General features: G+C 40.4%; 1 protein-coding gene across 2 annotated transcripts; it reads right to left on the reverse strand.

Annotated features, from left to right (window-relative positions):
• Positions 1 to 997: 997 nt before the first annotated feature.
• On the reverse strand, positions 998 to 23,310 carry LOC138982211 (probable ubiquitin carboxyl-terminal hydrolase MINDY-4). Of its 2 annotated transcripts, none has more exons than XM_070355434.1 (17): positions 22,785 to 23,310; positions 18,990 to 19,109; positions 18,428 to 18,653; positions 17,648 to 17,823; positions 16,854 to 17,290; positions 15,222 to 15,393; positions 14,606 to 14,722; positions 13,993 to 14,081; positions 11,282 to 11,380; positions 10,684 to 10,747; positions 10,090 to 10,155; positions 9,445 to 9,515; positions 9,136 to 9,199; positions 8,542 to 8,703; positions 7,821 to 8,001; positions 7,046 to 7,121; positions 998 to 5,786 (listed from the first exon to the last, which is right to left on the reverse strand). In XM_070355434.1, the coding sequence occupies exons 1-17, from the start codon at positions 22,866 to 22,868 to the stop codon at positions 5,738 to 5,740; spliced, it is 2,253 nt and encodes a 750-aa protein (XP_070211535.1). In that variant the 5' UTR covers positions 22,869 to 23,310; the 3' UTR covers positions 998 to 5,737. The 2 variants fall into 2 exon arrangements, with proteins under 2 accessions (XP_070211535.1, XP_070211536.1); XM_070355435.1 differs by lacking the exon at positions 22,785 to 23,310 and adding an exon at positions 20,818 to 20,977.
• Positions 23,311 to 23,571: the final 261 nt, after the last annotated feature.

The raw sequence follows: 23,571 nt of genomic DNA on the forward strand, positions 1-23,571 counted from the left end.
GTCTTATCTACTAGGCCATAGCACCCGTCCAAGCACTGAAGCAAAGTTTCTTCGGTTAGAAGTGAAAGTCATGTTAGTGCGGCCAATCATATGCAGACCCTATTCCATATGCATGGGTGCAACTCTGCCGGCAGCCGGTTTTTGGTTTCATCGGCTGCCAATGTTTTTGTTCCAGGAGAGGATTTTTTTGGCATTTTAAATACTAAAAAAGCTGGACCCCAACTTTTGCCGGTTTTTGGAATTTTCCAGGTTGCACCCATGCATTAATGCACATCCTCCAAAACTATTAAAATTTTAATCCTGTATGATGAGATGACTGCAACAGCGTTCTTGGTATGGATGAACGGACCTCAAAACCAATTAAGCTCCGAGGGACAGTAGACGACCTTTATCGGACGTCCAGCTTTGCAGTATCCCTTGGGCTGAGTTCACTCGTAGCCAGTTGAACATTGAAGAAGAAGTAGAAGCCCAGGTTAAAAAGTACTTCATGTGCTATGGTACAATAGTATTATCATATACTAAAGTACATGTGGGTGTTATTTTTACCTTGGAGAAGTCCTGGGTTCAAGATGTGCCGAAAGACTGAGATAGTTACTTCGGATAGCAGTTTTTTTTTGTTAGGTCGCCGAATGGGAGAAGTTCGTAAGCTAAGGGAGGTGGGATGTGACAGCCGTATGCAAGGGGTCGCTTGCTATCTAGGCTAGTCAAAGATAGACTTGGGTTGTTTGGCGTCCCCTTCTTCTGTCAGAGACCACATTAATTAGTAAGTAACGCGAGTCTTCAGCTTAAATGTGTGGTAGTGTGGATGTCCGAGAGTGTGTGGATGTGTTGATTTTCTCTGAACTTGTGTTCAGTCTTCGAATTGATCACACATCAAGTACTGATGATTGATCAGACAGTTTCAAATAAAAGCATAGCCGTGTATACTTCTTGTAGTTCTGCTGTTGCCGATTCATGCCACTCATCCATTCACACATCAATAAAGATGAGACAAACATCGTGTCAATGAAATAATTATTGACAAATAATCATTCTAAAATCTGCATCACTTGGTTGCTCCATCGTATGACATTTTCAATACCGCATGCATAAACAGCTAGTCAGCAACTTTGATATAGGGGCAACACTTACAACAAAACTTGTGCCAGCATCAGCATTTATACCACAAATAATCTGTCTAAATTCTGCATCAATTCAATTGCTCTACACTACGGTATGACATTTTCAATACATGTACTGCATGCATAAACACAGGCAATCAGCAACATTGTTCCACAGAAAATGATTACACCCAAACTTGTGCCAGTATCAACTGCATTTACGTCACAGGCCTTTCATAAACATTTAAAATGTTATTCATATATACCCTTGCACCCAGTTAATTTTTTCCTGCTTATTATCAGTAAAAACGAACACAAAATATTTGCTCTATTCCCCTTAATTCTCACAGCACTTCAAATCGCCCAAAACCTTTCCTGTAAATCCAGTGGCCACACCCCTTCATCCCAACACCACACTCCATGTCCAGATGTATCAAACACATCTATGATTCAGGATTAAACAAACATGACAATATCATGGAGACATAGCATTCATAATCACAACAATCTAAACACGAGATTCAGTTAGCACATTGTACCAGTAATCCTAAGTCATTTTTCAATCTCTTCACAAGTTTCAATCCTAGCTCTCACAACACCCAGTACAGTGGATCACCCAGACGGGCCCTTTAAAACCTCAAACAATCTGAGAAATCAAGTCTTAAAAAGGATCGAGGGGTCTTAAGGCAATGAGCGGCAGTAAAATTAAACTTGGAGAATACATGGAATAACCTAGTTTTCTGGGTAGTTATTGAAGAGACTTATACAAATAAATGGAACAAATTTAAATACTAATGGACACAGCTATATATGGAAACAGCCGCCATGTTGGATTTCTAGGAAACAGTTTTACAGCAACATCATACATCAGACATGCATAATATTTGGCACAAGAATACACATGACTAATATCTGCAATCATATAGAACGATATTTTGACTAAAGACTACAGTTGAATTTAAATTAATTTTTGTAATAAGGATTAATGAATTTCTAACTGCATATTCATTAATCTTTATTTCAAAAATTAATTTAAATTCAACTTTAGTTTTTTGTCAAAATATCGTTCTATATGATCGTAGATAAAAGTCTTGTGTATCGTTGTGCCAAATATTAAGCATTTCTGATGTATGCAGATATTGCTATAAAACCGTTTCCTAAAAATCCAATATGGCGCTGTGTATGCCAGTTTCCATAGCGACGGCAATCTATGTCCTTTAGTTTTCACAATTTTTTCATTTCTTTATACAGCAGTACCTGCGATGTGTGGACCCTCCCATGAGAGGACACCTCCCTTAAAAGGACACCTTCTCTTGTCCCTAATTGTTATATTATCTCTACCAAAGTTTACCTGTCATGAAAGGTCACCTGCAATGTAGGGACACTTTTGGCTGGTCCCAAGGGTGTCCTTTCATCGCAGGTACCACTGTATAAGTCACTTCAATAACTACCCAGAAAACTAAGTTACTCCATGTATTTTCCATGTTTCATTTTGGTTAGTCTAGTGCCGCTCATTGCCTTAAAAGAGGGGTACTTTTACAGAGGTTCTGAACAGAACATCTAAAAAAAACAAGGTCTTAAAGGGGAGTTCCACTGTACATATTGTAACACGTACAGTCATGACAACTGCAATGGGAATGAACACTTGCCGATTTCAATTCTGCTATTTTCATACTGTTACCCCCAGTAAAAACACCACAACATTTCTGGTTATAATGTAATCCCTGAACACAATTTTTATGCTGTACAGTCTAACTGGAATGTAAAAATTGAAACTATAATCACAAAAATAAATGTTTAAAATACAAGTAGGCCTAGGATCTAGGAGAAAGTCAAGGGTTTTAATTGTGTGTGGAAATGAGAGCATTACTGGTATCAAATAACTAACGTAAAGCAATTGTTATTGTACAATATCGAAGATTTTCTGTTATTTAATTTTCTTTACTTTTCTTCTTCATAAAAAAATCTTTATAATTTTATATGATAGTGAACAAAGCCATAACCGGAAGAAAGACAAAAAGAGATATGTACATTTATAACTAGAAGGAGAATATTGGTTACCCACAGAACATATTAGCCATACCCAACCTGTATCTTTTTCTGTAACTGTTAAACTCATAAACTCATTCACTGTGATATGTACCTTCAAAACTTATGCTGCATTGTTTCTTGACATATATTTCTTCTCAATGATTATTTCCCTGTTTTAAATTGCACAGCAGCAATGTCAATGCATGATCGAGTAGTCAGCAAAACCTGACTTCAATTACTTCCCTTTCACTCGAAAGCACAATATTTCTAACATACATCAATACAATATCACATCAAAAGCATTAATATTTGGTGTTGTGACTCAATAATAGGAGTGTGAAGTAATCTGGTATGAAAAAAAGATACCATTGTCATTCTGGTCAACACAGGATGTGATAGCTTATAGGTGAACAAACATGGTTTATCACAAATAAACAGGACGGTTCACTGACAGAATAAATATCACTTCACAAGAACTGAAGTTCACAGATCGAAGAATAAAGAGAGATAGTAATGTCACTTTAAAGTGTATAGTCACAGCCAGTCTTCTTCTTCTTCTGCGTTCGTGGGCTCAAACTTCCACGTACACTCGTGTTTTTGCACGAGTGGAATTTTACGTGTATGACCGATTTTACCCCGCCATTTAGGCAGTCCTACGCCACTTTCGGAGGAAGCATGCTGGGTATTTTTGTGTTTCTATAACCCACCGAACTCTGACATGGATTACAGGATCTTTTCCGTGCGCACTTGGTCTTGTGCTTGCGTGTACACACTAAGGGGGATAAGCCACTAGCAGGTCTGCACATAAGTTGACCTGGGAGATTGGAAAAATCTCCACACTTAACCCACCAGGCGGCCGCGGCCGGGATTCGAACCCTCGACCTTCCGATTAAGAGGCCGACGTCTTACCATCCCGCCACAGCGCCCGTCTGTCACAGCCATTAAAGCCTTGGTAAAAGAATAACCAAAACTGTCTCTTCATAGTGACATGTAAAAACAGCATCTGCTGAATAACATGCACAACACTGATATGATAATTTGCTGCTTTTCATGCAAATATTGCATGAGTGTTTACTTCATCCAAACTTTCCTCACAGTTCAACATTAACAAACTATACCTAAAATATAATATAACATGTTCATTAAGATAATAAAACTGTATTTAACCTATCTCAAATTGAGGTAACATCAAGCATGACTTTTAATTATCATCAAACATGCTCTGCTTTTGTGCCGTAACATCCACTAGCTTGCAAGTATATGTGTGTTCCAACAACAAATAATTTCTAAAAATGTATTCAAAATATACAATAATCATGAACACAATAAGCTGAATTCAGAAAAGTGTAAAATAGTCTTTATATATACCGGTTTTATTCAGGGAACCTTGAACCTAAAAATAAAAATAAAAGTGTTATATATCCACTAAAACTATGCGACAAAAGTAGATTTGCCATTAAAATCCCAATGTAACTCTTGTCTTGAAGCTGCTTCAAACATTCCAAAAACACACTGTAAAATGAAAAAATTGCATTATACAGCTAACTCTACATCCTCTTTCTGTAACAAATGTTTCCAGCATAAACAGAGTGTGTGCACACACACGCACATATAAGACTAATTTAGTAAAACATTCATATATACACATACACACACCGACACACCTACACGTATGCACACATGCATGCACACACAAACACACAAAATAATGCTCTCAAAAATTCGTAATAATTCTGCACATCACAGTCCTCCTCTTTCAATTTCATATACTCTCCCCAAAAAGAGTAATCTCCTCTCTCAATCCACCATCAAGTGAATCCTCCACACATCCCATTCAAATGTTCTTCTTCTTCTGCGTTCGTGGGCTGAAACTCCCACGTACACTCGTGTTTTTGCACGAGTGGAAATTTACATGTGTGACCGTTTTTACCCTGCCATTAAGGCAGCCATACGCCGCTTTCGGAGGAAGCATGCTGGGTATTTTCGTGTTTCTATAACCCACCGAACTCTGACATGGATTACAGGATCTTTTTTGTGCGCACTTGGTCTTGTGCTTGCGTGAACACACGAAGGGGGATAAGCCACTAGCAGGTCTGCACATAAGTTGACCTGGGAGATCGGAAAAATCTCCACTAGGCGGCCGCGGCCGGGATTGAAACCCCCATCCTTCCGGTTAAGAGGCCGACGTCTTACCACCCCGGCATTCAAATGTTCAATGTAACCCGCAGTTTCAGATCACAAAACACTCTTAACAATTCGTGCCCTCCGAAAACACAGGTGACGTAAAAAAAAACAGGTGACAAAAAAAAAAAAGGTGACAATATCGCAGTCCATCTGTGAAGGCCTGGTATGATAAGCTCTTGGTGGGTGTGGAAGGTTATAATCAGAGTACGGTTTTGAAACAGAAGGAATGTTTCATTGTTGTTGAACCTCTCTATTGAGACCCTACATTACAAGGCTCCCTCTATCATCAGACCTCATTTTCTCAGACGTTTTCTACATAGTGTCACTAAAGTTACCTCTATTATGAGATAAATGTCTTAGACTTTAGGAGGTCTTGAAGTAGAGATATCACTGTACTGTTGATGCCGGGGTGTGTTGAGATCCTACAAGATAGGTTCGTAGCCATTCCAGTCAATTTCTGCTCCATGCCACCTGCAAGTGAACAAATAAACGATTGATAGTTATTCAGGCATGGGAATTGAAAAAAGTAAAAAAGGCTGAACATTTTTAAGTAATAGCAATGGAAGACGCGAAGCGTCAAGTCGACGGCGCCAAGCGGGTGGCGCGAGGCGCCAAAGCGACAGTGCAAAACGCCTAGCCTTACTAGCGGGGTCCGGGGGCTTTCTCCCCCCCCCCCCCCCCCCCCCCACTCGGAATTTATTTCTCCAAAGAACCCAAATTGGGCAATTTGGTGTCATCTGAGCTCCAAGTTTGCGATTAAATTCTTTTTTTTTGCCTTCCCCATTTACTTTTTCGGCGAACACTTTTGCTTTTTCGGCGGAAATTTGTCTTTCGGCGGACAATTCCCATGCCTGGTTATTATTATACTTGATTTGCAAATAAGTAAAATAAATCCAGAATAGAGAAACCAGCATATTTCAGTCAGTGACATAAACATTTTATTCAACATATTCTCCAACCTGTGCCACTCCATAATATTCCCTTTCTTAACAGGAAGTAAAATAAGTCCATTTGAGCAAGTCAATCAAGTTAACAACTGGCAGGAGAAACCAGTACATTTCAGTGACATAAACGCTTCATTCAACAATTTACTCTCCTACCTCTGCCACGCCATATTAACATTCCCTCTCTTCAGAGCTTGTATTTCTAAAATGTATCTTTTTATCTCCATCAAACCACTTCAACAATCAAAAACTATACTGCCCAATACAGTGGAACCCCCCTTTTAGCATATTAATTTAAGACCTAAAAAAATCTGAGAAAATCAGTTCTTTAAAAGGAGGGAGTCTTAAAATGGGGGTACATTTACAGAGGTTATGAACAGAAAGTCTGAGAAAACAAGGTCTTAGAAAGGAGGGAGTCTTAATTAGGGGGGTAAATTTACAGAGGTTATGAACAAAAAGTCTGAGAAAACAAGGTCTTAGAAAGGAGGGAGTCTTAATTAGGGGGGTAAATTTACAGAGGTTATGAACAAAAAGTCTGAGAAAACAAGGTCTTAGAAAGGAGGGAGTCTTAATTAGGGGGGTAAATTTACAGAGGTTATGAACAAAAAGTCTGAGAAAACAAGGTCTTAGAAAGGAGGGAGTCTTAATTAGGGGGGTAAATTTACAGAGGTTATGAACAAAAAGTCTGAGAAAACAAGGTCTTAGAAAGGAGGGAGTCTTAATTAGGGGGGTCTTAAAAGGGGGGTTCCACAGTACACCAGCAAGGAGGTGCACCGGCCTACTCACTTTGTCCGTATACAGTGTTCAAGAGGTGGTACCAGGTCTTCATCAGATGACGGATGAAACGACCTGTTTGTTGTGTCTGAAATTAAATCCAGCAGTCACCCAATGAATTATTTGCCAAACCATATATCAACTCTGATGACGACAACAATAACAACAACAGCAGTAACAGTGGCAGCAGCAGCAACAAGAAAAACAAGAGAAGAAGAAGAACGACAACAAAAACAAAAACAACAACAACAACAACAACAACAACAACAACAAAGCTGACAACACAATGAACTTTTTGAAAGCTTCTTGGCTCACTCTGTGATGAGTGGATTGGTCTATGCAAACAAAAGATAACTTTGGCATCATGCACATTAAGACCATGAAACAAGCATGCATGCACACAGCTAAACTATGATGGAAGCTCACAGTATCCATGTACACTTCAAACTCATGAATGATCACATTCAATTGCCTGCATGGCCACAGATAAAACAAAGTCTCAACAAAGTTTTATAGCACACTAAAATTAAAGCTGACACCTTCATTCCTACCAATAACATAGGGATTCTGCAAACATCTTGCCTTCTTCCCTTTTCACACTGGGTCTTTAATCTCATCCTTATTGTCCCGCACAAAATTACTTCTACTTCTCCGTTCCTAGCTGCGCTTTTCATTCTCATAGTGTGAGTTTGCGTGCCACTTCTTTCTTTCTAGTACGCTTCTGATGTTTCAAGAAGCTTAACATTTATTTGAACACCAAATTAATGTAAGAGAAAGAAATACATACAAATGGTAAGTTTAATCTCCTCCTGCTGTCGTGACAAACCATCCCAGTAGTAGAGATCAAACCTCCGCTCTGCCTTCCAGTCTGACACCAGATCCAGCCGCGTGGAGAAGAGAACGCTGAAGTGACTCTCGCTGCACACCACCCAGATGGGGTACTTTGGGGTCTTGAGATAAGTTCCCACCTGACACAGTCGTAGAAAATAATGCATGTTAACACCCTTGGTGCTCGTAAGAACAAGAACAAGATATAATCATAAACTGCTGCGTTGCCAGAAATAACTGTCAACAGGGGGTGTGACGAAGAAAAGAACAGGACCGGAGTGCTATGTAAATTATGAGCAGTTCTTCCAAACCAATATTAAAAATAATATGACACTACCAGCCTGTTTCCGCATATTGGGCCATATAATAGACATGTTCATTAGAGTTTCATTAGAAATCAGGAACATAAAATGCCCATTAGAGTATCCGCAGTGCCACTTTTCAGTGTAGACAATGTTTTATGACCCATTTTGTGACTGCTACACGGAGTGGGAAGCAGAAATGAGTACCAGGACTCACATGTGATATGAAGCTTGGCGTAGCAATTGCTCTTAAAACGTAGCATGCTACGCTGAAAGCATAGCAGTTGGCAGCTCTGTGCATGTGTTGAGATCTTTTCTTTTCAAAACAAAGCCAAGTTAAAGGACAAAAAGCTGAAAGCAAGGCTCATCGTTCCATACCTGACAAGAGCGGTAGTGTTCAAAGAGAGACAGCAGGCCAATGTCGGATCGTGTAGAGATTCCCTTCAGAATCATCGAGTCTCCTGTGCCAGAATCCAGTTCCATCACATCATTGAACACATTGGATACAGCCTCCCCTGTCAGCAGCAAATTCACTAGTTCCTGCACACATACACACAAAAATATGCTGGAAAGAAAACACCAAGTCGTACCTGTAATGTGAAGTCCCTGTGATGAAAGAACGTCTCCAAATAACAAACACTTTCTGTTGTTCTGTAGTCTGTTAGCTGAACTAATGCATCCCTCTCATAACAGGCAGCACTTTAATAAATAAAATGCAGTACTGACACACCATCAGTATCTGAGGCAGTTCTTCGTTTCCAAACTGACTGCCAAACTGATGGTGTTAGAAAAATAGGAAGGGAAATCCAAAAGGAACTAAGTGCTTAGCCTTAGACCAAGTAATGATAGTGGACAATAGCTTTAGCCAAAAGGTTTGATACGACTGGAAGCAGGACAGGTAGATGTGATTAATGCTTGGTGTGTGCAAACTAGCGTACGTACATTGTAATTTGACGATCTGAGATTTTTTACCTGAGTACAGTAGCCATGAGCACCCATCAGTTTTCCCCCTACTTCATCCATGTCCTTCTTTACCCTGTAATGACAGAAAGCAACAGATACTGTAAAGACACACACTGACAAAGGAAGAACACGGACAGACAGACAGACAGACAGACAGACAGACAGACAGACAGACAGACAGACAGACACACACACACACACACACACTCACACACACACACACACACACACACACACACAAACACAAAATCAATCAAACTAACAATAATGAGAGAATAAACGACAAGAAGAACCAAAATACCTGAAGAGATGACCTACCTGTCAATGCCCCTGGACAAAACCGTTGAACACATAGAGAGCACCACACCAGGATTGCCATCCATCTCAAACTAAAAGCAAGGAAACAAAATGTTAAACATGTACTGGTCTATAATACTGGTTTCTCAAATGTTACAGGAATTACAGCAGCATGAAACTTATAGCAGTCCTTATTGTGATTAAAATCATTAATAGCCAAAAAATGCGATGGTTGGTGACTCATATGCTCAGCTGGCCAGAAACACTTCATGCACTAACAAGGTAAGATGACCAAAATCAAGAAGGTTATAATAATAAACTTGAGGTATGAAAAAGGTGCTGTCATTCCAAGAACTTGGCACATATGTTATTCATGAAGGGTTCTAACTCAACTTAAAGTTGGTGCATTTCCTGTGGGCATTTTCTCCTGAATACAGGGAATGCACCCGATCTCACAGTAAACACTCTACCATTGTGACCCCAAAACCATCCCATCCCACCCACTCCAAGTAAATGTTCATCACACTACTGCTGGTCCAGTACACTGCATGTGAAACATGAGGCTTCACAGCACTATCATACGTAAAAGATCATGGATGATTATTACCGCTTTCAATCTATTTTGTGACACGCACCTGCTGCTTTGAGAACAAAATGCACACTTACCTGTTTCACACTGTCTTTCAGGAAGTCACAAAGGTCACAGAAGTCCAAGAAAGTGTACAGCATCAGCTGAAAGCAAAGACAATTTATATAATTACATGTTTGTGTGTGCGTTAAATGTGGATACAGTAAAATGACTATATCAGCTAGTGTTCCACATTATGTATAATTGGGGGAACCATGCCCAGGTGGTATGAACATGTAGAGGGTAGAATGGAATGTAAACTTTCTTTGGAAGCAATGATCAGTAATCAATAAACACAAATGCTAAAGGACTGGTTGTTCATATTTGGTATCAGTCACTGACTGTAACCTTTAGTCACAAATCCTACCTGATAACTCTTGAATTTTCAATATTCCTTGCTTTTTTCGCCAAAATATATATTTTGAAGAGTGCAACACCGCATCATGTACCAACATCATACCACCTGTTACAACAGTTTCTTGTTGTTGTTATTGTTGTTTTTGCTGGTTTTTGTGAGAGATCTTGTGCGGTAAGACTTGCAGTACTTAATGAGCATATGTATGCAAAATTACTGATTAAAATGTACAGCTCCACTTCATCTTTATTTGCGTACATAAAGAAACAAAACTCACTGTCTCTGTGACATCATCTTGTCTGAATCTGGTAGACCCCATCACATGAGTTTGGTTGGAAGATCTGAAAAGACAAGAAAGAAAAAACAAACAAACACGATTGTTGAATTTGTTGATACACTGCACACACACACACACACAGACACAAAAATACTATGCACAATCATGAGAAGCACGCACATTTTGATGCACACACACACACACACACACACACACACACACACACACACACACACACACACACACACACACTGTGCTCAACATGGGAAGGGTCACATACATGATTCTATCAAATTGCGTTCAGAAGATACGAAATCCCAAAACAGATAGACTGCCAACGTTCCAAAAATGAGAATCAAAACAAACAAGAAAGGTAAGTTACTAGAACATTGACAAAACAAAACGTTACATTTACATTTTTCTTGTTTTTTGTATTCAGAAGATATGAAAAAGGCATACCACAAACACTCATAGCAATGTACACCGCACATACCTAACAATTCTAGGAATAAGAAAGAACACAGAACATACAATGAGAAACAACCTAATCAAACCACCCTGGACAATTCACCTATAAACAAAGGACAAGTTCACTCACATCGCAACAACAGCTCTCTTCTCTTCCCCTGCCCTCCAAAAGATTTTCGCCAAAGCCAAGGCCAGGTACTTGGTTCTCTCATTCCTGCTCGGCTTCAGGCTGGAAAAAAAAGATGACAGAATTTCTGATAAATTTGACAGGGAAAACAATCATTTATTGCAGTGCAGAAGACTACTACAGTGGAACCCACAGTTTAAGACCCAACCTTCACCCCATTATAGACCACCCCACTCTCTCTCTCTCGCTCTCCCTGACCGCATCTATCTATCTATTCGTCTGTCTCTGTCGGTTTTTCTGTCCTTCTATCTCTCACTCTCTTTCTGAGCTGCCTCTCTCTCTCTGCAGTGTCTCAGTCTCTCTCCCTGTACCGCCCAGTCTCCGTCTATCTTTTTTTGTTTGTCCTTAGCATTCCCTGTCTCTGCCTCTGTCTCTCTTTCTCTGTGTCTGTCTTCCTGTTTCTCTTTGTCTCTGTCTCTCAAAGTTTTGGAACAAATCGTAGACAAATTGACACGTTCACTGCGTCAGTTTTTCTCCCCCTGACCCCCAAAGTAAGTAAAGCTATAGTCACCCCTCTCAATTCAAGAAAACCTTTATTTCCAGAGAATGATGGGTGCATAGTATGATAGATTTGTGTTTAGGATGTCAGCCTTCTGTGTGGAAGGTTCGGGTTTTGAATCCCGGCCACATCTGGTGGGTTAAGGTCAACTTATGTGCAAATCTGCTATAGTGCCTAATTATCCCCCTTCGCGTGTACACCATAGGTGCCAACTTTTCCCAGATAAAAATAGGGAGGAATGCGCCTTTGCCGACGGCGCGAAGCGCCTAGAATGCTAGGGGGTCCGGGGGCATGCCCCCCCGGAAAATGTTTGAAAAAAGGATGCAAAATGGTGCATTCTGAGGATTATAATTGCCAGTTTCTGGCAGCAAATTTTGTCACAAAAAAGGAAGAATGAGCTGGAGAGAGAGTAGATGTAGTGACTTACCAAAGCACGTCAAGCTTCCTTCTACAGTATTTCATACTTCTTGACACTCACATCTTCCAATTGTGTGGGGGAAGATATCTTTTGCTATCACAGTTCACAACAGCACCAAAATCATAGTTCATGTTAGTTACTTCCTTGAGTTTATTTCACAATCCAAAAGTCACAACACACTACACCTTCCAGGGGTATGAAGGAGATTGCTGTTGCCATCACAGTTCACAACAGCATAACTGGCACGGATCAGCGTTCATAGTTCGAACATCGACGTCTGAAACGAACAGTCACGGTTGGGTAATCTTTCTCGTCTTCTCGACGGCTGTCCCCCGGTTCCGTTCATGTTTTGCTGTTCTTGAATGAGCTTCAATATCCAGGCATGGGAATTGAAAATTGTAAAAAAGGCGGAAAATTTATAACTGAAGACGCGAAGCGTCAAGTCGACGTCGCGAAGCGCCTAGCCTTACTAGGGGGGTCGGGGGCATGCTCCCCCGGAAAAAAATTTTCTCCAAAGAACCCAGATGGTGCAATCTGGTGTCATCTGAGCTCCAAGTTTGCCATTAAATTCTGTTTTTAGAATCAGAGTTTTTAGTACAAAAATGTACCAATTTTTGCTTTTTTGAAGAAAAAAAATGTATGTATTATATGGTTTAAATTTGTAAAACAATTGATCTGTTGAGACAAACAGGAAAATGTAACTTGTAACACAATCTGTGCAATCTGGTTTACTTTCAAACATAAAAGTTCAATAACTGAGGCGGGCGGTAGCAGTGCGTGAACAAAGTACGGAAAGTTTTCGCGGGTTTTTGCGCAAAGGCCAAAGTAACCGGTTCCTATTTTTGTGTGCCTCCCCCCTTTATTTTTTCGGCGGACACTTTTGCATTTTCGGCGGAACAAAAACAAAATTCGGCGGAAATCCGCCGTTCGGCGGACAATTCCCATGCCTGAATATCCCCCCGGCCTCCATGTCCGATGCTGATATCTTCGCAGCACTTGGTGCAAAACGCGAAATGTATGCCGTGTCTTGTCGATTCGGAGATGAAGTCATACTCTTGTTTGCCGTAACTCTTTTGAAATTTTACAAGAACTTTCGGGCCGACTTTCGGCCGCTGGACCGTTGTTTTCTTTATTTTGTGGTCGTCTGCTGCTGCTTCTTCTTCTGCTTCTCATCCACATTCGACTGAAGCGCATGCGCTAGCCACAAATCTCGCCTATTCTCGTTTAGTTTCGATTTTGATCACAGCGTTTGTGTGACGAAGCCTCGCGCTGAACGAGAGTTCAGAAGTGAAACTACGCCGAGTACAGGCGCTTGAAAATACACTCCATTCATTATATAACTATACTCGAAACAATTTTAATCGGGAAACTTTTGCACTATTCGGGAAAATCCGGGACTGGACATAAAATCAGGAATTTCCCGGTTTTCTAGGGAGGGTTGGCAGCTATGGAACACGCAAGCACAAGACCAAGTACGCACGGAAAAGATCTTGTCATCCATGTCAGAGTTCGGTGGGTCATAGAAACACAACAGCACTTAGCGTCCATCCCCCAGAATCGAAGTATGACTGCCTAACCGGCGGGGAAAAAAATGGCCATATACGTGAAAATCTCCTCATGCTTCCAAGTGTACATGAAAGTTGCAGCTGACGAATACAGACATTTTGGTTTTGTTTTACCTGAGAATAGCCACACAGACAGCTAAATAAAGACATCAAAATACAAAATAGCACAGACCCATGCCCAGATGGCAGCTTGTTGTCTCCAAACAACATCTCCTGCAGAACCACGGCCTGAACTGCTGCCAGCACACCACATGGACCTCCCTGAAACACACATGACCATTCTCATTATTACACTTTCAAATACAAGAATTCACTGAAAGCAAGCTGAGACTTTGGACAGGAAGATACAATTATGCATAGAGAGGTGCTAGTGCTGGTGCAGATTGAAGCATGTGGGCTCTATATGCAATTCAAGTGCACTGAGGTGGAAAAGTTTGCTTCAACGCATACTGTGCTTTTACGTTTCAAGCATTGAAAATGGCCATTGCTGATATTGTTGAGATAAAGACTTGAAGAAGAGGAAAAGAAGTTAATTGTTATAAAGCAACTCATAGCTATACTGTGATACAAAAGCAGAAAACAAAAGTCATCAAAATGCAACAGATTTTGTACAGCTCTTCCCAAGACCTGTAATCAACAAAATAGCCTCACTCAAATTTCCATTTCTCTCAAAATCAAACTCTCTATCAAATGATTAAATGACTTCAAAGCTACAGCACAAATAAATTAATGATACATGTAGAATGTTTGATCATTCTACCACTATTTTCCTGTATAGTTCATACCTTTCTCTGCACAATTCCGTACTGGAGGTCCGGCAGATCACAGAAGGCATAGCTCTGAAGTCGCCATTCGTCGTTATAGTACTGCATGGCACTCCCAAAAATCAGGGTTTTCAAAGCCTGCAGAAAAGGTAAGGAATCATAATCACAATACAGTCAAATTACAGAAATACAGCTATAGTACATGCTGACAGAAAAGTTGGGTTTCCAAAACAAACTATATTTCTTAATCACTCTATGTCTATGTCTCTAAGATGTATCTGATCAAAACTGATGACTCTCTGAGACACCAACAAAACTCTACTTGCTCAAGGAAGCTATATATATATACTACCCATGTGTTAGTTGTTTTGCATGTCTGTTTGCTTTTCTACTTGTTAAAACTTTAACTTGTTTAAAGAAAGCTGTACTTTTTTTAACTTAAATTTTTTTGGAGGTCAAAACAAGGTTATTCTACTACTCATGTAATGCTGTAATGCATTAATATCTGACACGCAGACAAACACAAATTACCTCTGCAAAATAAGGCATACCAGTAAACAAAAAATTTGTGTAGATCTCAACCTGCAAAATAAACAAAAAAACAACAAATAGTGTCTCCCAACAGTTATCAACTCACAATGGCAGTGTGAGTATCTATGGGTTTAGAGTCGAGTTGTTTCAACGATTTTCTCTCTGCTGGTCCTCTGCTTGTGGGCTGTAGCTGCACATCATTCAGCTCATCGTCAAGGTCGTCCACATCACCAAACTCAAGGTCACCGACCTTTATGGCATTTGGTTTTACTTGGGCTCTGTATTTACCAGGAATAGAGAAAACATGCCACCAGTACAGTTACAGTTGTCTCGTAAGCACAATCCCTTAACTACTGATAACAAACACACAAAAACATATACTGAAACAGTGCACCAAGGGACACTTGAGCCACCCACCCACCCACTCCAATATTTCCAAGATAATTTTCCCATAATCTGAATGGACGATTTTCGAAAATAACTCTGTCGGGTTTGTATGGGTTGTGAAAGAGTGAATACCCTTGCTTTTCCTCTGACAAATAACTTCACACATGCTCCTGTCCACATGTTTCAGACACCCTTGGCTAGTGATTGGCCCCTCCCACGTTTAGTCCGAGAAAAAGCAGGGGCGTTCACTCTTTTACAACCCATACAAACCCGACAGAGTTATTTTTAGAATTTGTCTATTCTGCTATCCACCTCTGGAAACAAAAATTAGCATAACCGAAGCAGACTGCTAACACATGCTTTCTCTCTCTCACCCTGTCCTGGCTGCTAACGCATGCTTTCTCTCTCTTACCCTGTTCTGGCTGCTATCACACGCTTTCTCTCTCTTACCCTGTTCTGGCTGCTATCACACGCTTTCTCTCTCTCACCCTGTTCTGGCTGCTATCACACGCTTTCTCTCTCTTACCCTGTTCTGGCTGCTATCACACGCTTTCTCTCTCTTACCCTGTTCTGGCTGCTATCACACGCTTTCTCTCTCTTACCCTGTTCTGGCTGCTATCACACGCTTTCTCTCTCTCACCCTGTTCTGGCTGCTAACGCATGCTTTCTCTCTCTCACCCTGTTCTGGCTGCTATCACACGCTTTCTCTCTCTCACCCTGTTCTGGCTGCTATCACACGCTTTCTCTCTCTTACCCTGTTCTGGCTGCTATCACACGCTTTCTCTCTCTCACCCTGTTCTGGCTGCTAATGCATGCTTTCTCTCTCTCACCCTGTTCTGGCTGCTATCACACGCTTTCTCTCTCTCACCCTGTTCTGGCTGCTAATGCATGCTTTCTCTCTCTCACCCTGTTCTGGCTGCTATCACACGCTTTCTCTCTCTCACCCTGTTCTGGCTGCTAACGCATGCTTTCTCTCTCACCCTGTTCTGGCTGCTAATGCATGCTTTCTCTCTCACCCTGTTCTGGCTGCTAACGCATACTTTCTCTCTCACCCTGTTCTGGCTGCTAACACATGCTTTTCTCTCTCTCTCCCTGTTCCGGCTGCTAACGCATGCTTTCTCTCTCTCACCCTGTTCTGGCTGCTAAAGCATGCTTTCTCTCTCACCCTGTTCTGGCTGCTAACACACGCTTTCTCTCTCTCACCCTGTTCCGGCTGCTAACGCATGCTTTCTCTCTCAACCTGTTCTGGCTGCTAACACACGCTTTCTCTCTCTCACCCTGTTCCGGCTGCTAACGCATGCTTTCTCTTTCTCACCCTGTTCTGGCTGCTAACACATACTTTCTCTCTCACCCTGTTCTGGCTACAGGCACACGAGGGGCTGGCTTCTCCCTGGCCATGCTTGACATGTGTATGTTGTATTTGTAACTTGTGTCCGTTGGAGACTCCGATTCCGACTTCCCCGCACTCAGTCGCCGACTTAGCTTGCTGGCTTTTTCCTCCCCTGCATTGAGAAGTTCTTGGAAAGATGCCTTCGCCTTTGGCGCAGGTGCTTCAGGTTTGTTCACCGTCACCGCAGAAGGTTTTGAGGTTGGAACATTACTCTGGGGCAGTCCTAGTTCGCCCCAGAAGCTGCCAGAACCTGTAGACTGCCCGAATCCATTATTGCTGCCTGGGTAGTCTGGTGCTGCATCAGCGTCTTGCTGCGGGTAGTAGGTCTGTTGGTACAGACCAGGTTTGCTGGTGGCATTGGTGGTTTTGGACTTAGGGAGACGACGTCTACTTGCATCCTGCACACAATTAAATGTTCTGATGAGCACTGAAACAATCCTACAGCTGCGGATAAAAGCAGCTGATTTTTATGAACTGCATTAAGTTATAGGATGGAGAGAAAGCAAATGACAAAAAAGACAAACTGATCAGCCTAGGTTTTCATCTGTTTGCTTGGAGAAGCAGAAAATTGCCTTCTTTTTAATTTCTTCTTGTTACATGTATAGTGGGCCCACAGTAGCTATGTCCAACACATGCAAGCCATGAAAGTTGTTGGAAGTGGGGTGTATAACATTCACAACCACCCTGGCTTGAGAGGCATAGTTAAAGGCTACATTTCCAGATGACATATGAAAGCCAAGGCAAGCCCCACTGACATCCATGTTGCTGAGGACTGCTCCTGGCTTTGACTTTGATGACAGAGGGCGGTTCATCTTCATGCGATTGAATCCATCCTCTGATGCCTCTCTAGCAAGCAAGCCAGATTTGCCTTCACCAAGAAGATTCTCACTGTCGAGCTCATCGTCGATAACAACATCTTGGTCGCTTCTGCCTGTAGGAGTACAGAATAATCAATGCTTAAGCAAATAGAGTAAAATACACACAATCTGACTCAAACAGAGAAACAGACACAGAAAGACACAAGGGGTGACCCTGACAAGGAGTGACAATAAACATGCAGAGCCATATATATAGCTCTGGTAAAGTGATTTAAAGCAACATTTAAATTATTAAGGTTAATTAAGTAGCAGTGGCAATGCAAGTTGCAACACAAACTGATCTCCAACAACATTCTGTGTAACAATTAACTTTATGTTCATCATACATCTTATAACTTAGCATGGAGAATATCTATAATCATAAACAAGATATGAGGAAGCGCACATGCATCAGTGATAAGACTAGCCCTTTTGAATGCAAGGCTAAATCTATCTCAGTGTACATGCACACACAGAGGTACACACATTCACAAACCCTGCATGATATAACCCTTTTCTCAAAGGCAATTGATTATAAGACCAACACATTTCAACAAGATTTACTTTCCATTGAAGTTTTAACATAACCAGGAAGTGATCGATCTATGAACATCACAAAATAGTAAAATTCAGTGGCAGAGAGGGTAATAAACAGATACTAAGATTCCACACACGTACCTCTTCTGGATGTTAGCGCAGCTGTGTTTGGCCTCTGAAGGGAAGTTAGGTACTTGTCTCCATTGCTTGTTGGTTGATTTGACTTCACAGCATTTTTGTTGCCAAGAGAAATTTCAGAACTGACAGGGTCATGGTTCTTGGACTTTAAGGCCTGTGCAACAGGTTCATTTTCCACAAAGAATTTTGTCATCAGCTCTAGCATGGCACGCAGAGGGGACTCTTGTTCCTGAAAAAAGGTGAAGAAATAAACAAATAAAATGCAAATATGTGATAAATCAAACACAGAGAAAGTTGTACTGATATTACAAGAGAGAATAATCAGTACAAAAAGATGACTACTGTTCCTGAAGAAAGAAGAAAAAAACTCACCAAATTGTCATAGTTTAATAAACCTAGATCTACCATATTTTCTTTGATGATGGTGATGTTTTCAAAGACGTCACTGCTTATTATACTCTCCTTCTTCTTTTCTCTTCTTTTATTTTTCTCTGATAAAGTCTTTTTTACAAATATGTATCCAGAACATAAAAGAGATATATATATTATCTAGATACCAGTATACCTTGTTCGTCTTCATGAGTTTTTCCAGGTGAAGTTCTTTCATTAACGCCTGCCTGTTGCTGATGGCACCCACCCGCCGCGGACACTCCTGGTCCATGACTTGAAGTGTGGACTTCATGCCCTGCAGAACAATTACACAGCAATCAAATTATAGAACATCTGATTTCAATATTTTGGGATAAATTAAATTTGTATGTGTCCATTGTAATACCACAACCACATGGTCATGCAGCTAAATATACAGGGTTTCATTAATATAACTAGTGCTCCTTGCGCATAACATCTCAAAATGTCCCATTGGAATTCCCTTCAGTGCGTCAAAGGGCGCACTTAGATTACGTACCACTGCGCCACCCCATGCACACTTTTCACGGGAATACAGTGTTCGGAGAGACCTAAGCAAAAACGCACGCCAAGCCGAGCAACTTGTGAGTTTGTGAAATGCGCTGTGATTGGCTTTTAAAATGTTAATTGTTATTCATTAGTATTCAACCAATCCTGCGAACTAACTGTGCTGGACCGGTCAAGGAAAGATACTCTTTCAACTGCCTCGCCCTTCAACCTCAGGTGATGTTCGCATTGAAACAACAGATGATGGCGTCGAAAACAGCGAAAGTGTTGAACAACTTGCTTCTATTTTGTCTTGTTTCTCTCTCTCTCTGTCTCACACACACACAGACACATAAGGTTAACCATTCATGGCTGACCCTGTTTAGTACTAGTTGGTTAGAATTTGACAGCAAAGAGACCATCTATATTGGCAAACTATTTTTGACGAATCTGTCAAGAAAAAGCTCTGTCAAATGTCAGGAAATCATGCGTTTGTGTGCCAATCAAAGTAAGGCAAAAAAAAAAAAATAGGTGTGGTTACGGTAACATAGCCACAAAAAAAATAGGGTAGGAAGGTAGGCAATCACTTTTTAAAAAATTTTTTTTTCTAATGTGTACAAATTAAACCTACTTGACAGGGAAATAAGTGTGCGACTCGAGCGCTTTCGCTTTCATTGCGTTTTCTGCACTCAGGTGGGTTTTTTTTGTTTTGTTTTTTTGACAAATGTAAAAAAAAGTTATAGGGTCGGCCCCTAAAAATAGGGTAGGTCGGGTTACCGTAACCACACCTATTTTTTTTTAGGCCTAAGAGTGCTGAAGTTTTTGGTTGCTTTTTAGTTTGTTTGTTTCTTTTTAGTGTGTGTCCTGTTTGAAACAAAAGTAATAAAACAATATACGCACACAATGTTGGACTGATATGCGTGTGTGCACATGATTTTGTGTTTTGCACAAAATTATAATGTCGTATTGAAATGTCTGAAAGCAGTCAAATGTCTTATTGGTGCCGAAGAGCTCAGGACATTTGTCCTATAAATATGAATTTGTAGCAACGTCCCTGGGTGAATATGGTATTGGTACGTATCCTTAATCTAATATGTTCTACTGGCAATTGTGTTGCACGGTGAGCACAAACTGACAAAAGAAATAAAGCTACTACTCAACAAAACCAGTATAAACATTTTAAGTTGCCTCTAAATCTTGGATCCATCAACCCTTGCTTCTATGTGCCCTGGATCAATAAGGATCTGCTGACACTGTGACAGTGGCACTTACTGACTTAGGTATTAAAGAAGCAAAACACAGAGTAAAAATGAAGAATCATGATCAGAATGTCTTACAATCCCCTGGAATTCAGTCGCTTCAGCTACAATAACCCCAATCAATTATATCGTCAAATTCGCAACTTTCATGCAAAACAATGAAGCTAACACATTAATTCCATGCAAATGACCACTTGAGCAACAGGATATTGTGCACAGCAACCGCTTTTATGTTCGTACCTTTCGGCTGAGATATTCTCTGACAACCGATTCGGTAATTGCTTCAACGAAATCGTTGTCGGAAGACATTTTTAGATCCACACAATTTTCCGACAGAGCAACAGCTGCAAGAAAACGACAGGTTTAACGGTGTCACCCTGTTGAGAAGCTCATGGTGGCGGCCATTTTTACACAAATACCGAGTTTGTACAAAAACTAAAACGACCACAAAACAATCTAAATATAAAAATACTAAGTCATGAATTTGTTCCTATTTTCACCTTAAGTTTATGTTCTCCAGAAGTTCATATTATCATTAGTATGTCTGATAAATGCAGATACTTGAAGTCAAAATAATTATCCGATAAACATTTTCAAGAGGAGCGCACTCTGTCGCACAGTTATAGCAGACGACAAAAAGGACACTTCATTTTTCTCCTCAAACTTGCTACCTCTTGAGGGCACACATGTGAATCACTACAGATCTGACAGGTCATGTTAATATAACTAATTTTGACTGTAATAACCCGAATGGCAGAACATGTTTATGTGAATTGAAATAGTTGTTCACAGCGAAGCACAGAACACAGTTGGGCAAAATTGTGGATCACAATGGCGGGAGGTTTGCTCTGCCTCAGCTAAGACTGCAACGAAGGTCCTATAAAAACATGTCATATGCGGTAGTACAGTAGGGTCTCTGCACCATCTCAGAACTTGGACTAAACACCCTAATTGTTTTTAGGGCTGCCGGATCGAATGACCGCAATCGAATAATGGGCAAGTCAGTGTTTTGCACGTGATATGATGATATTGATTTATAATGAAGCATCCCAAGAGACAGAGATGGTCTATGCAGCATGCTGACGATAGCTATGTGCACTATAGCCACAGCCCACATCTTCAATCGAACAGGTCTCAGGGCTGCATTACATTTATAATCTGAACTAATGATGAACACAAGCAGATCTCACCAAACTATTTCTGAGTCTCGAAAGGTAAGTAAAATATTTGTGGTATGTGGTTGTAAAACTCAAAAATTAAAAAAATGTGTAACCAGAAGGTAGTTTTTAATTTTAGGCAGACACAAAAAAAGGGATTAAGACTTACATGGTAAAAAAATGATGGCCAGTCTGTACTGTTGTTGTTGTTGCTTTTCGTCACCCACGCTGTGTTATTGTGGATGTTTTCCTTGGGTTTGGAGCGCAAAATGTTTTATTCAGACATTGGCTTGCCTCTGAACCGTATACATACATGAACCATATACATACAATGCTTTCAAAATCAAAGTTGTACAAAAAGTTTCAGGGTCAACAGAAAAAAAGGTTGTTGGGTTAATTCCTAAAAAATAAATCAAATTGAGTTTAACTTAAAGATAATTAATTATGTCTCATATTTTTAGGAGCTGCATGATTTCAGTTTTAATCATAGTTTATAACTAGCACTAGGAACATTTTACAAACTTTGTCCCAAGCTGAGCGGTTCATGCATGGCCGTTTCAGCAGTGCATACAGGTCTATCACGTTTTATGAATACAGAATGTCCACCATGCATCTTTTCCCTGGGCACTTAATTCCTGTGAGGATGAATTTAGATTGTGATAATTTCCAATTCCAGCTAATTGAATTTGAATTTGTATGACTTTAATTGTGCACCTTTTTGGAAAATTGAATAATTTTCTATGTTTCAGGTGGACACAATTCTCCAGACACTGTATCCTAGTGTGAAAAACCTCCATGGCTGGTTAGAGAACTTAGATAAGAGCGGTACTCTGAAATCTACTCTTCTCACCGATGAAGATCATGAAGGGTAAAGTTATTTTAAATCATGAAGGGTACAGTTAATTCCAACTATCTACCATCATGTTTGTTTCGTAGTTGCTGGTATGAAGAGAGAAGGTTAGGAGGGGAGAGAGGATGTGTATGCGTGTATTGCCATTTTTAAACCCCTTGTAATAATATATTTATATTTTGAATCCAGGTCAAACTGACCTCTTGTCCTCTGTGTCTGGGAACAACACTGTGTGTGCCTGCGTATGTGTGTGAGAACATCTTTGTCCTTCTTGGTCTGCTCATTCGTTGATTGTTCAACTTTCAGGTACAAACATTTGCTGAGGACAACGCTGGTGGCAGAAAAGGCAAACAAGGAATATGAAACACACTTCACCTTCTCACAGGCTTCTTATCAGCAAGAAATAGTAGTCAGAGGTGTACAGGTAAACTAACTCATTCGTTCTATTTGTTTATCATTTAAGTCAGTTTCTGATTCCTTTCCAATTAAATGAAAAAAATCCTCATGAATAGCCCTCAGCTTTCCGTATTTCACCCGTAATAGTAGAGCAACCTGTTACAGTGTTTGGTTGTATGGAAGATACAGTTCTGTGTTATCACTCTTATATTCACCACATAACAAAGTATAATAACTGAGAACAGAATTTACAGAGGGTTCAAGTGCACAACCAATCCATAAATGAATGTTGAATGGCAATAGGAAATAAAACTTCTGAAAGGAGATTAAGCCCAATTAAGATAACAACAACAAATTACCCATGCTTTTTGTTTGTTTTATTTTTTTTTATGACGTAGGAATTCTTCCAGCTTTAAAGACAACCCCTTTTGTTCGATGCGGGAAAACCCCGACACAGTCCAACCTGGATGACACACGAAACGTTACGAGTGACGTCGATGCCTAATTGTGTGTGCAGGAGCGTTTAAGGACCAGCGCTTTCAGCCCAATCAGTTCCTCTCGTCGCCGCAGCCTGATTTATACATACAAAAA

The sequence above is a fragment of the Littorina saxatilis genome, linkage group LG12 (assembly GCF_037325665.1).
Source record: "Littorina saxatilis isolate snail1 linkage group LG12, US_GU_Lsax_2.0, whole genome shotgun sequence".
NCBI classification, from domain to species: domain Eukaryota; kingdom Metazoa; phylum Mollusca; class Gastropoda; order Littorinimorpha; family Littorinidae; genus Littorina; species Littorina saxatilis.